Raw genomic sequence first — 15,479 nt, forward strand, 5'->3', positions numbered from 1 at the left:
TCTCTACTTAAATAGAGTGTACATCGGCTGCAATTAATTCTGTATATTGTCACAAACGTTCCCAAAAGGTTACGCGTTACGTGGGAACCAACTAATATTACTGTCTCGAAGACCTCCAGTTAACATTCTATCTGTGAATGGTAAATAACAACAGTCGGTTATATACATCATGTTCCTCTTTCTAGGTGCCGGAAATCTTTCTTAGCAAGAGAGCTCCTTCGTTCGTCCTTGCTGCAAGGAGATTACAAATGCTTTCCAGCAGGTAGGCTCCGCGTCTGTTGAGTAATACTTTCCCATAGTATGTGGCCCGATATTTACAAACTAACTGCGATTGCGCACATCTTTACTCTGAGCTCTATATTTGACGTACGTGATACATACCCTTCCATGACTGGCATAGATCACTACAAAAGCAGTCTTGCAAATGGGAATAATTGATGCAATCAGATTATTATTACCGACAGGGAGACAATTATCGATCTACACGAAGAATAACGTAAATTAGTTACAAACTACGGCGTGTGTACACTTTATTCAACATGTAAACGTCACTACAAAAATTGTTCAAATGGCTCTGAGCACTATGGGACTTAACATCTGAGGTCATCAGTCACGTAGAACTTAGAACTACTTGAACGTAACTAACCTAAGGACATCACACACATCCATGCCCAAGGCAGGACTCGAACCTGCGACCGTAGCGGTCGCGCGGCTCCAGACTGAAGCGCCTAGAACCGCTCGGCCACACCGCCAGGCTAAACGTCACTACAGATTCGGATTTAGGTTACGACATTATATGCTTGTCACCAATGGCAGACGAATCGTGAAATTCGGTATGACCCGTTAAAGTGTCGTCACATCGAGGCTGTCGGTCGCCTCCTGATTGACTGTTTTCAGCTCAGCAGTGGTTTTGGGGCTATTGATAGACACCTTGTCTTTAATTACAGCCCCACAGAAAGGAGTCGCATGTCTTCAGATCCGCAGAGTATGGCGGATAATCGAGACCCATGCCAGTGGCCTGTGGGTAACCCAGAGCCAGAATGCGGTCCACAGTGCTTCTGCAGGGCATCAAACACTCTCCAGCTTCTATGCGGTCGAGGTCCGTCTTGCATGAACCACAACTTGTCAAAATCAGGGTTACTTTGAACAATGGGGATGAAATCATCTTCCAAAAGTTTCGCGTACCGTTTGGTAGTCACCGTGCCGTCAAGGAGTATCTCACAGATTATTCCGCGACTGGACAGTGGCGATGACACAGCCGAGTGTGAAGAGACTTCTTGACCACGAAATGCGGTTTCTCAGTCCCCCAGATGCGCCAGTTTTGCTTATTGACGAACCCACCCAAATGAAAATGGGCTTCGTCGCTAGGCCAAACCGAGGTGCGTGCGCATGCGCACACTAATTTCGATCATGCCCCGCGGCCGACTGTGCAGTTCGAACGTCCTTTCATGTGATTCAATAATAGTCACCCTGTAGTGCGGCTACTGTGCCCCTTTGCTGACCGCACTCGCTCGCTTCCGCAGGCACCGTCCGACTACGAGCGCGAGCTGGACGCGTTCCTCAAGTCTGACACGTCTTCGGGCTACGCCTTCCGTCCGAGCAGCAGCGGCTACGGCCCTTCGGAGCGGCTGTCGGCCGCCGCCGACAACGCCAACTGCCAGAAGGTGGTGAAGGACTCGATGACGTGCCAGGTGTGCAAGGACCCCAAGACGGGCGGCTCGTCCGAGCAGTGCTCGTACTCGACCAAGCCGGAGGCGAACAACTACTTCGTGGAGAAGCAGTCCTCGTACAGCAGCGGCAGCAAGCAGCCCACGCGCTCCACCAGCTCCAGCTACGACAGCCGCGGCGGAGCCAGCGAGCGCCGGGACACCAAGCTGCCCGGCAAGGACCTCGTGAGTACCCCGACGCTCCTGCGGGCAGCACGTCAGACAACTTGCTACAGGCCACGCCGCGAAGTCGTCCTCTTGGCTGTTACAGTCACAATAGCAGGCATTAAGCAATCCGGTGGATTTAGTCTGTGTCCAGTCTAGAATTGACGCGTTGGGCTTTCCTCTCCTGTGTTAGTTCTTCATTTCATACTAGCACCTACAGATACACTCATGTTCAGAATAGACAGAACACCTTGAACGATTATAGATAAGACGTTCATATTCGAAGGACATGTACATTAGCATGCACTGCAGAAATTATTAGCATTTCAGTCACCTCAGTTCAACATGTGCCCTGTTGCCCAGTAGGTGCAGGGTTTGCCGTGGGCCCTGATATCTTGTTCCGTGTGTGAGACGGCATCGACGCATAAGGCGTGGTATAGCCATCGATGCTGCTTTCACCTGGTGATTGGCATTGGCTCAGACCACTGCACCCGTCTCTTCACTGTATCCAAGTCTGGTGATCTGGCGGGCCAGGGAAACAGGTTGTCATCCTGTGATACCATGAAGGCACATGTTCGCGCAGTAACATGTAGTCGTGCATTGTCCTGCTGAAAAATGGCGTGCCGGCCGCGGTGGTCTAGCGGTTCTAGGCGCTCAGTCCGGAGCCGCGCGATTGCTACGGTCGCAGGTTCGAATCCTGCCTCGGGCATGGATGTGTGTGATGTCCTTAGGTTAGTTAGGTTTAAGTAGTTCTAAGTTCTAGGGGACTGATGACCACAGATGTTAAGTCCCATAGTGCTCAGAGCCATTTGAACCATTTGAACCAAAAATGGCGTCTGGGGTGTTGTGCAGAAATGGTATGACTACGGGTCGCAGGATGTAATTCTCGTAGGTCACACTGGTCACAGTGCCATGGCACCAGCTGTGATTTGTAGTTGTACACAGTAGCACCCCACAGCGTAAGGCCTTGAGTGGGCGTTGTATATCAATGTGATGCCACTCCCCCTGTCTGTGGCGAACCAAAATACGGCCAACATTTTCAAACAAACAGAACCTGGATTCGTCCCAAAACACCGTCTGATTCCATGTCTGTCCCCAGTGACGTCGTTCCATACACCGTTGCCGTCTAGCATGTTTCTACATATTCGTCATAGGTAGCCAGAGAAGTGGACGACGCGCACGTAACCTATGCCATAATAAACAGCGACGGACTGTCATCCCTGATAGTGAACGATGTGTTACACTGTTCCACAGCTGCACCAAAGCCGAAGAGAACGCAGATCTGTCCTGCAATGCCATTCGAATTAGGTGTCGATCATCTCGGAGGGGGGTCCTGCAATGCCATTCGAATTAGGTGTCAATCATTTCGGAGGGGGGGAGGCTGGTCTGCTTGGTGTGATCTGACCCATCTCGTCGGCCTTCCTTCAACGATTCAGCACACAACCGTTGTTGCACTGCCGAAACATTTCGCCCCCACACGAATTTCCCGGATGCATTCATCAGATTCTCTTATTCCCATAATGCACCCTCTTTCAAACCCATTGATATGACGGCACGGTTCGCGCATACGTCTGCAAGGCATGCTACACGTCTGCTCAAGTCACTCCGATCCATTACGTTCGGTTTATAGCGACAAAGAGAGCCGCAGGTACATTTTTCCGGGAGGTTGTGTTCGCCGCGATATCGATGTTGACCGACGTGGTCCAAATGCTAAATATTTCTGCAGAACATAATAATTTACGTGTCTTGGGAATACGAAAGTTCTAGCTCTAGTCGTTCAAGGTGTTCTGTTTATTATGAACATGAGTGTACGTCAGTAACAGAACTCAGTAAGTTGTTCTTGACGGCGAGTGTTCATCAGAGACTAGAGTATAGTCAGAAGTGTTATAGGACCACTGTTGTTCTTTATATTCATAAACGACCTGACGCATAAGTTGAGCAGCTATCTGTTTTGTGACGGTGCTGCGATGTACGGGAAAGTTTCGTCGCTGAGTGACTATAGAAGTATACAGGGACGCTTACACTTTTTATTTGGCGTAATGAATGGTATCTTTCTCTAAATGTAGTATAATGCAAGATAATGCAGAACAGTAGGAACTGTAATCTTCGAATACCGCATCAATGGTGTGCTGCTTGACACAGTCAAGGTGATCCGTTCACGATATTACAGACTTTCAGCGATAATGCAGAAGAGTAAATGTATCAATTTGAGCTGTTGGACCCTGGTTCGGAAACGACTGAGTCGAAAGTTATAAACAATACCTCTGACAGTAGATCTCTTCAACTGCAAGCACTTTGCTTTCCGAATTCTGTGAAGAGATAGTATGGAGCAAAATAAGAAAAAATTTCCAATAAACATGGGCTCTAAAGTGTATGCCTTAAATGCTAAGAGGACGTTTATCTTTGTTACAGTGAAACACATCTCTTCTGCTTAACAAGTCCTCATAGCTTTTGAGGTATGTACTTTAGAGCTCATATTTAGTAGACAATTTTTTTCATCTTTTGGTCCTCACTACCTTCTCCCAAAATATCGAAAGCAAAGAGCTTGCTGCAGAAGACGTCCACTGACATGTGTACGATTTGGTCGTTTCCGGCCCGGGATCCCTTATCTCATACCGATACATTTACCCATAGTCTATGAAAGTTTGTAACATCACCTCGGAATCACCCTGCATAGTCGCAAAGTTGGAAAACGATATTAAGGGGAACGACCACGTCAGGTAGGTAGTAGGGTGAGCGAATGGTCCACTTCGGATTATTGGGATAACTCTAGGGTAGAGTATCATTGCATCTATAAAGGAGCCACGTGTAGAACACTAGTTCTCGAGTGTTCGGGTTCCGAATCAAGTCGAATTAAAGGACGACATCAAAGCAATTAAGAGGCCACCTGCAAGATTTATTAGCGGTAGGTTCGTTCGAGATGCGAGTGTTCCGGAAATGTTCCGAACTGTCCGCAGCTCGTGGTCGTACGGTAGCGTTCTCGCTTCCCGCGCCCGGGTTCCCGGGTTCGCTTCCCGGCGGAGTCAGGGATTTTCTCTGCCTCGTGATGACTGGGTGTTGTGTGATGTCCTTAGGATAGTTAGGTTTAATTAGTTCTAAGTTCTAGGGGACTGATGACCATAGATGTTAAGTCCAATGGTGCTCAGAGCCAATGTTCCGAACTCAATTGGGAATCCCTGTAGGTAAGACGTTCTTTCCGCGAAACACTTTTGAAAAATCTTAGAGAACTGGCAGCTGGCGGAATGGTAATGTACGAGATTCTGTTTCCGCCCATGTCACAGACAATGCAAGTTAGGGCTTAAAAGCTGTCTCACGCTGTACATCAGACTGAGACCACGGATTGAGCTATATGTCACTTCGCCGCTTAACGCCTGCTGTGCAGGCAACCCAAACGACACTGCTGTACCGCGTGGAGTCGGCGTGCTCCGTATGATACACAAAATGACATGTTGCAAAAACCATAAACACATACGGTACTGGCGTGCAACGGTTAAGCAACATTCGCATGATGTGTGACTGCCAAGTTCGATGAAACTTGCACCATGCATAGAAACAACTGCTATAGTGTAGCACAGAAGTTAACTGGACTAAATACGCATTGAGATGCACAGAAATGTGTGTGTGTGTGTGTGGGGGGGGGGGGGGGAGGGGGGGAGGTTCAAATGGCTCTGAGCACTATGGGACTCAACTGCTGTGGTCATCAGTCCCCTAGAACTTAGAACTACTTAAACCTAACTAACCTAAGGACATCACACACATCCATGCCCGAGGCAGGATTCGAACCTGCGACCGTAGCAGTCGCACGGTTCCGGACTGCGCACCTAGAACCGCGAGACCACCGCTGACGGCGGGGGGGGGGGGGGGGAGGACTTCCATTCCCCACCAGGGCGGTTGATAACGCTAGATGGTCTTCGGTGCATGTGGACGTGCTGTAATACGTCTGCGCATCTCATCCCGCATGTGCTTAATGGGAAGTAAGTCGGGGGAACGATCAGACCAGTTCATTCGCCGAATATCCTCTCGTTCCACGACTCTTCCGCCTGCACAGTTCGATGCGGTCGCGCATTGTCATCCATAAGAGTATAGTCAGGGCCGAATCCACCCCTTTAAAGTCGTACATGAGGAAAGGGTACATTGTCACCATAACACTAACTAGTGAGTGTACCGCGTTCAGAGATTTGGAGGTCAGTATGCCCGTGCAATATTATGCCTTCTCACACCGTAACACCTGCACCAAAACGATCACGTTCTCTACTGCCGTAGAGTAGAGTTTTATTGGTCCTGGTAATCATATAGTACACAAAAAGTACATACTGATGTAGGACAAGTCAATGTATAACAAAATATAATATTAAATTTGCATCAATGTCATTATTTCTTCATTAAATGATCACTGAGTTACAATATACAGAGCAAATATTGTACAAAAACAAAGAGTAGATATTTTGAAGCAGAAAGAGCATGTACTGTACTGGCAGACTAATATTTGTATTACACTAACATTTACATGGTAAATCATTAAAGTTCTAGTAACATTTATATGATACGTCACTAAGGGAAAGACACAAATTGTTAGTGAACTTTCTGAAAGAGCTCGTGGAGGCTACAGTCAAATATGCCATAGCAGTTGACTTGAAATTTGCCAGATCATTTATTGATATTTGTGGGGGAAGTTAATTATAAATAACTTTTCCATAATACAGGGTTCCTTTTATATTCCGGGTGGTGTTGGTGGGCTCTAGATGAAAGTCTGCTTTTTGCCTGGTGGTATAGGAATGGGTATTTTCATTTTTCTGGAAGAGAGTGGGATTTTCCATTGAATATTTTTTCACAAACAAGGTTATCTCATACACATATATACATGGAAGTGGGAAGATTTATAGCTTTTTAAAGGGTGGACCACAGGTTTTGTTCCATTTTACACCTTCCATTATTCTTATGATTCTTTTGTGTAGCCTAAAGAGCTTTTGGCTAAGACAAGAGTTACCCCAGAAAATAATTCCATATTTCTGTTGTGAGCATATATAGGCATAACACACAGTTTTCAGAGAATTTTTGTTGCAACATCCCTGTACTATTCTGATTAAGTAGCATGTAGTGCTTAATTTCTTATAAAATTTTTCAATATGCGTCCCCCATTTAAGATTATCTTGGAGCCATACTCCTAAGAACTTAATGTTGTCTACATTCTGAAGGTCTTTGTCGGATACCGGAATCTGAACAGTTTGCTCACCTTCTTTAACATTATAGAAGTTTAGTGCCACTATCTTACTTTCATTTGTTACCAGTTTGTTGTGACTGAACCAGTACAAATCCCCAAACGGCGAGAGGTGGGAAAACGTAACGCAACAAGGATTATTGTCGATTATCATATTTTTGGTGGTCCAGGTGTTATGGTTCAAATGGCTCTGAGCACTATGGGACTCAACTTCTGAGATCATTATTCCCCTAGAACGTAGAACTACTTAAACCTAACTAACCTAAGGACATCACACACATCCATGCCCGAGGCAGGATTCGAACCTGCGATCGTAGCGGTCTCGCGGTTCCAGACTGCAGCGCCTAGAACCGCACGGCCACTTCGGCCGGCGACCTCCAAATCTTTGAACGCTGTAAACTGACTGGTCATTGTTACTGAGACACTGTACTCCTTCCCCATGTGTGTTTTTTATCAGGGTTGCATTCGGTCCTGACTTCATTTTTACCGATGACAATCGGCGATCGCATCGAACTACACATGCGGTGTACCTCTTGAAGTGAGAGAATATTCGGTGAATGGACTGGTCTGCCCGTTATCCCGATTTAAATCCCATCGAGCGCGTGTGGGTGCATTGGGGAGACGTGTTCCAGCACTCTGACATGCGCCAGTGACCACCCAACAGGTTTCAACCGCGCTGGTGGAGGAACAGAACGCTCTGTCACAAGGACTCCTTACCAACCTTGTGGCCAACGTGGCTTCTCAGCGTGCAAAACAATATTATAGTACCCTACGCACAGTAAAACAGTACTGTAGTATCCGATACACGACCCAAACCAGCACTGTAATAACCGATACACGCCGAAAATGTCACAGTCATTACTATCGTTTCCAGAATGAGATTTTCGCTCTGCAGCGGAGTGTACGCTGATATGAAACTTCCTGGCAGGTTAAAACTGTGTGCCGGACCGAGACTCGAACTCGGGACCTTTGCCTTTCGCGGGCAAGTGCTCTACCAACTGAGCTACCCAAGCACGACTCACGCGCCGTCCTCACAGCTTTACTTCCGCCAGTACCTCGCCTCCTACCTTCCAAACTTTACAGAAGCTCTCCTGCGAACCTTGCAGAACTAGCACTCCTGAAAGAAAGGATAATCCGGAGACATGGTTTAGCCACAGCCTGGGGGATGTTTCCAGAATGAGATTTTCACTCTGCAGCGGAGTGTGCGCTGATATGGCGAGGTACTGGCGGAAGTAAAGCTGTGAGGACGGGGCGTGAGTCGTGCTTGGGTAGCTCAGTTGGTAGAGCACTTGCCCGCGAAAGGCAAAGGTCCCGAGTTCGAGTCTCGGTCCGGCACACAGTTTTAATCTGCCAGGAAGTTTCATTACTATCGTCACTGTTTGCAGACTAAGAGACGGCGTTAATTTCGTCACCAGAAATCATTTTTTAGCCAGTATCATTGTCATTTCACAGCCAGTTTATGTCCGAGCATCTTGTCTTCGTGGTTTTTTTTTTTTTTTTTTTTTTTGGTGCATCAAATTTTGTATTACTGCTACAAAACAAAAAAAAAAAAATAAAAACAAAAACGATGTGTATGAAGCAGACATTCGCATTAGTGAAGGCAAGATAATCGAGGTTCCACTCTGTGTATGGCCCTCTACTGCATCAATTTAGATCCCGGCGGTTAAGGACTCCCGGGTTGCGTCCAGAGTAGGTAGGACCCTGGTAACTGTTACAGACCCAGGCGGCGAGCGCCGACCAGCCCAGCTCGGGATTGAACCTGCCCGAGGTGAAGGGCCTGGACCCGTTCCTGTACGGCCAGGCCGAATCGTACGACCCGCAGGCGTCTTCGGACACTTCGTCGCGCTACCAGACCGACTACTACGCGCCCTACAAGAGCTACGAGGAGTACTTCCGCCACCTGTTCCCCGACCTGGGCGCCGCCGGCTCCGCCGCACAGCCCAGCGCCAGCCAAGCCTCCGGTGACTACAGCAAGGTAGGACCGCTGCACACGTCCACAAGTCGCCATACCGTACTGGCTGGCGCAACTACCTTGCCCTGTCACAGTCAGTGTTAACACCCCACAATTCATGTGCTCATGTGCATATCGCTACGTCGGAGATGCTGTGTCCCATCGCTCGTGCGCCGACTATAACACCACGTTAAAACTCCCTTAAATCTTGATAACCTGCCATTGTAGCAGTAACCGATCTAACAACTGCTCCAGACACTTGTCTTACACAGGGTGAAAATTATTTAAAGCGACAAACTCTGGGAGGTTGTAGGGGACATCAAAACAAATATTTTTCCCTAACGTCATTTTTTCCTATGAGGATTATTTAAACCGGTGGAGGCCGTATTACGCTCTTCAGTTGTTAGAGGCCGTATTACGATCTTCAGTTGTTAGAGGGCGTATTACGCTCTTCAGCTGTAGGCAACTCCTGTCCACCAATATAGTAGTGCATTGTCTCTGTTTACTAACGGAGCGATACACCTGGAGTGAAAACACTGATATGGTTGGTGCGTACTACGTAGCGCACCACAACGGACGAGCCGCACAGCGGGTTTATCAACAACAATATCCTAATCGCCGTACCCCCACCCCCCCTCTTTCATACGACCTTTGCTGCTGTGCACCATCGTCTGCGTGAGACCGGGTCATTTAGCAGATTATCTGGACAGGGACGCTGAAATTTGAGGAAGCTGTCTTGCAGCACGTGGAGCGGGATCCTTCAATCAACACTCATGCAATTGCACGTAACATGGGGACGAATCAGACGAATGTAAGAACAGTCCTTCGAGCGCAGTTGTTACGTCCATTTCACTTACAGCTTGTCCACAGCCTAGAACCAGTTGATTATCCACCCAGAGCACAGTTTTCGCAGTGGTACCTGGAACAGTGTGAAATGCAACCTACATTTCCACCCTCTGTGTTGTTTACCGATGAAGCAACGTTCGGGCGTGATGGAGTTTTCAACATGCACAATTCGCATGCTTGGAGTGAGGATAAACCACATGCCACAGTTGCTAGCGCTTATCAAGTGCGGTTCTTCGTTAATGTGTGGGTCGGTGTTGTTCGGGACTGTTTAATTGGGCCGTATCTGCTACCTAGGCCATTAAACGGCAGGCACTATTACAATTTTCTCGCCTGAGCATTACCAGAATTACTGGAAGACGTCCCGCTCCCTACAAGACAACGCTTGTGGTTCCAACATCACGGGGCACCGGCACATTTGAGTCGTCGTGTGCGTCTATTCCTGGACCGACGGTTCCCAGAAACGTGGATTGGCAGAGGTGGTCCTGTACCATGGCCCGCTCGATCCCCAGACATGTCCCCTCTGGACTTTTTTGTGTAGGGAGAGATGCGCAACCTTGTTCACGCAACTCCTGTTGCATCAGAAGAGGATCTGGTTGCCCGGATAGTAGCAGCAGCAGGAACAATTCAGGATACTGCTGGGGTTTTTGCCCGTGTCAGACAGAACATGATCCGTCGGTGTAGCCTTTGTTTACGTGTCAATGGAGGCATTTTTGAAAATCTACTGTAATTGAAATTGGGTTGTGTTAATGTGTTGTCTCTTGGTCATCAAAACATGGAAAAGTGTTTGTTGGTTTAATTAATTTGCCACCAGAGAAACCTTCCTCTACCGGTTTGAATACAACTCATAGGAAAAAATGACGGTCGTGTGAAACCCAGCTCGCGCTATTCGTCCACGAGAATCAGAGGGCCATAGACACGGGTTCACAGGTAGATGCCGTGTTTCTTGACTTCCGCAAGGCGTTCGATACAGTTCCCCACAGTCGTTTAATGAACAAAGTAAGAGCATATGGACCATCAGACCAATTGTGTGATTGGATTAAAGAGTTCCTAGATAACAGAACGCAGCATGTCATTCTCAATGGAGAGAAGTCTTCCGAAGTAAGAGTGATTTCAGGTGTGCCGCAGGGGAGTGTCATAGGACCGTTGCTATTCACAATATACATAAATGACCTTGTGGATGACATCGGAAGTTCACTGAGGCTTTTTGTAGATGATGCTGTGGTGTATCGAGAGGTTGTAACAATGGAAAATTGTACTGAAATGCAGGAGGATCTGCAGCGAATTGACGCATGGTGCAGGGAATGGCAATTGAATCTCATTGTAGACAAGTGTAATGTGCTGCGAATACATAGAAAGATAGATCCTATATCATTTACTTACAAAATAGCAGGTCAGCAACTGGAAGCAGATAATTCCATAAATTATCTGGGAGTACGCATTAGGAGTGATTTAATATGGAATGATCATACAAAGTTGATCGTCGGTAAAGCAGATGCCAGACTGAGATTCATTGGAAGAATCCTAAGGAAATGCAATCCGAAAACAAAGGAAGTAGGTTACTGTACGCTTGTTCGCTCACTGCTTGAATACTGCTCAGCAGTGTGGGATCCGTACCAGATAGGGTTGATAGAAGAGATAGAGAAGATCCAACGGAGAGCAGCGCGCTTCGTTAAAGGATCATTTATTAATCGCGAAAGCGTTACGGAGATGATAGATAAACTCCAGTGGAAGACTCTACAGGAGAGACGTTCTGTAGCTCGGTACGGACTTTTGTTGAAGTTTCGAGAACATACCTTCACCGAGGAGTCAAGCAGTATATTGCTCCCTCCTACGTATATCTCGCGAAGAAACCGTGAGGATAAAATCAGAGAGATTAGAGCCCACACAGAAGCATACCGACAATCCTTCTTTCCACGAACAATACGAGACTGGAATAGAAGGGAGAACCGATAGAGGTACTCAGGGTACCCTCCGCCACACACCGTCAAGTCGCTTGCGGAGTATGGATGTAGATGTAATTGTTTTGATGTCCCCTACAACCTCCCAGAGTTTGTCGGTTTAAATACTTTTCACCCTGTATATTTGTTGCCGGCCGCAGCGCCGTATTCTGCCCCTCTTTACATACCTCTGCATTTGGGTACGCATGCCTGTACCAGTGTCTTTGGCGCTTATTGTATTTCTTGTCTTGAGAGTGGTTAGCGTGCTGACTGACGCACCCGTGTTTTGTGGACAGAGCGGCTCGCGGCCAGAGTTCTACAGCGCGCCGTCGGCGGGGGCGGCGGTGGCGGCCGTGGCCGACCGCAAGGACCTGGACGCGGTGCTGGGCGAGTTCACGCGCAAGGACCGCTCCGCCTGCAAGAAGGTGCAGCGCGACAAGATGACGTGCTACCAGTGCGCCGACGCCACGGGCACCCAGCACGAGGAGTGTATGTTCGTCGCCGCCTCCGAGCCCAAGAGCAAGCACCTCGCCTACCACGAGCACAAGCAGTTCAAGTGAGTGTGGGCCGCTGCTCAGGCGCCAAAGTCCAGCCGCAGTCTGACACGTACAGTCGCGATACTCTCTGGTGCGAAAGCTGTTTATCGTCTGAAAGGTGGAGCGGCACTAGCGCTCCAAGCGGTGAGACAGCAAACTGTCACATGCGTCACAAGGGTACTGTTTGTTTTTCGTCCCTTTTCCACCTTATTTACGAAAGTTCATTAAAACTGTTGGCTTGTGCCTCGTGTTTGTTTGATGAAACAAATTCCGTCGAAGAACCAGTGACAGATGCGAACAGGTAGTTTGTCATTTACTTTATTATTTTGCTTCCCAGAGTTTTTATAATATCAGAAGACGTGGATTACTCTAAAATAAGTGAAAATATTGCTAAAACTCACGAATTCGGTGACAAGCTACAAAATATTCGTAAAGAACTACATGTGACGTCGACAGAACTGCAGCCTATCACGTTGATACCAAAATGATATAAACATGCCGATTCAGACGTAAGCAGCACGGACTTGTACCTGCACGTGCAACAGGGATCGACACCCTATTTCCGTTTCGTTTTGGGTTTTAGTCGTTGGCGTCTATCGCCACATGTATGACCTTCGTGTTTATACAGGGTGTTCAAAATCTCTCCCCGCAGTTCCGTATAATTGGTAGCCGCGCGTGCCGTATGCCGCAGTGGATATATCGAAATAAAACTTAGTGAAATACAAGTTATTAATTTATTGAATATTTATTTTTATTTACAAATTTTCACATTAAATGTTGAAAGTGTCCCCCCTGTTGTTGAATACACAATTCAATTCGTCTAATCATGTTTCCAAACACAAGCTGTAACATTGCTTCTGTAACAGAAGCAGTGAAAGTGGATATTGCAGTTTTCAGTTTCTTCGATGGATTTTGGACGGTTTTTATAGACAGTTGCTTTCGATGCACCCCAGAGGAAAGAGTCAGGTAAAGTTAGGACAGGCGATCGTGGAGGCCAAAGTCCCTGTGAAATTATGAGATCACCAAAAATATCAGCGAGCAGTGACACTGAAACACGAGCAGTATGCGCGGTTGCACCGTCTTGTTGAACATAACCGTTCAGTATTTCACTTAACATAAGTTCTCCTATGAATGGATATAGAATATCACTGCAGTATCGTTGTGTGTTTATTGTTTCGTTGAAAAATATGGTACCCACAATCCGACGTCTAGAAACTGCAATCCAAACTCCTATTTTCACAGAGTGAAGTGGTTCCTCATGAATACTCGATGGATTTGCAGTACTCCACATACGAGAATTTTGCAAGTTCATTTACCCGAATAAATGAAACCACGCCTCATCAGTGTAAAACGTTTCATTAAGAATATCCCTTCCATTATGTTGAACGAAATTTTTGAACCATTGACAATAATGCAGTTTTTGCCATGAGCAGTATTTTTCAGTTCTTGCACAACTGTCACTTTGTATGGGAAAAGTTCTAATTTTTTCCTTACTTCTATGTAGGTCGCTCCAACACTAACATCGATTTCCTGGGTGAGTTTTCTTGCTGACTTGTTCGGACTCATGGAAATTTTATCGGAAATATCGAGTAGTTTATCCTGAGACAAAACGCTAGGACGACCACTTCTCGGTCCATCTGTTATTGAACCCGTACTTCGAAATTTCTGAATCAAATCTCGCACAGTATCGCGATGTGGGAGTGTTGTCTCCTGGAAAACTGAATTAAATGTTTGTCGAACTGAAACTGTGTATTCACCGCCAGATTTTAACACTTGTGCGACTAAAAACACACGTTCTTCAATGGTCAGCAATTTAACAGTGACAAAAACGAAACAAACGAACAAAGGAACTAAACTTAAACGTTCACGTCAACACGTAACGACACACACGAACGATACTACTGACGCTGGCTGTGATAAACGAGACAGTGGAATGTTGCGAGAGTCCACTTGAATGGAAGTAACCCCCGGAAGGCGAACAGTCATACGGCACGTGCGGCCAACAATCATACGGCACTGCAGAGACACTTTTTGAACACCCTGTACTGTTCTGTGTGCGATAAGAGATTGCCAAACAATACTGATACCACAGTAACAAGTTCGTACTTTATAATCGAATCCTGACGATGCAGTCAGTAAAATGGTGTTTTGTACCTTTCAGATTCGTTAGGGAACCTACCCGCCCAGTTAGCCGAGAGCGCTAATGCCCTGCTTGCTGGACTCGGGTAGAGGCGCTGTCCCCGGATCGAACCCGCCCTGCGGATTTCCTGGATGTGGTTTTTAGGCGGTTTTCCACACCCCACTAGGTGAATACCGGGCTGGTCCCCATGTCCCGCCTCAGTTACATGACTCGCAGACATCTGAAAACTTTCATACCATTCCATGGATTACACTACACACAGACAGCTGGGGTACACTAATTCCATCCCTGGGGGGGGGGGGGGGGGCAGGAAGGGGGCGCTGGTCACCCCTTAACATTAACCTTGACAAATCCGTTCCTAACCATGCTGACCCTGCGGAACCGCGGGATAAGGACGCAAGCGAAAGAAAAGAAGAAGAGTCCTTAGGGAACCCAAAAAAAGACAAACGTGGTGTCTTCTTCTACTTGTTGCTACAATTTATTGGCTGCAGACGGCCCCATTGGTAAAAACTATTCTGCAAACCAGTATAAACAATTACGATTCACTTTCGCTTTCACAAGATACCGCCGATCTCAACAGTGCCACTTGCCGGCCCCTTGGGGCGCTGCTATCGCAGTGGGTAACAAAAACGAGATGGGGGTCACGACTGTTGTGTTACACTGTGGTTCAACTGCAAATTTACCTGTAAGACAACGAGTAATCTGCGAGTTGCGTCTTGCTTTTTGTCACTGCAGAGTCAAAACTACAGTGATCAGTCTGAAAGAACGCCTCCTACTCTTCTATTTTTATGCTACCAGAGAAGTAAAGCCTGTGCAAGGTGTTCGGAAATTCCTTTTACAGACATGTAGGACTTGTAGAGGCGTGTGAGTAGATCATATTTTGAATTGGAACCCGTGTCCGGAAAAGTGCCGTTTCCATGCTACAACCATTTGAAAACAAGTTTATAAAGCGTCCACTTTCACAAGTATATGATTAGGCG

General features: G+C 47.0%; 1 protein-coding gene across 1 annotated transcript in view; it reads left to right on the forward strand.

Moving 5' to 3' along the window:
- LOC126259396 (uncharacterized) overlaps window positions 1-15,479 on the forward strand; it is a 147,069-nt gene that overhangs the window by 124,085 nt on the left and 7,505 nt on the right. Inside the window, exons 11-13 of the mRNA XM_049956570.1 lie at window positions 1,524-1,892; window positions 8,807-9,064; window positions 12,120-12,379. Coding sequence (XP_049812527.1) covers window positions 1,524-1,892; window positions 8,807-9,064; window positions 12,120-12,379 — 887 coding nt within the window. The remainder of the gene's footprint in view (window positions 1-1,523; window positions 1,893-8,806; window positions 9,065-12,119; window positions 12,380-15,479) is intronic.

Source organism: Schistocerca nitens, chromosome 1 (assembly GCF_023898315.1).
Source record: "Schistocerca nitens isolate TAMUIC-IGC-003100 chromosome 1, iqSchNite1.1, whole genome shotgun sequence".
NCBI lineage: Eukaryota > Metazoa > Arthropoda > Insecta > Orthoptera > Acrididae > Schistocerca > Schistocerca nitens.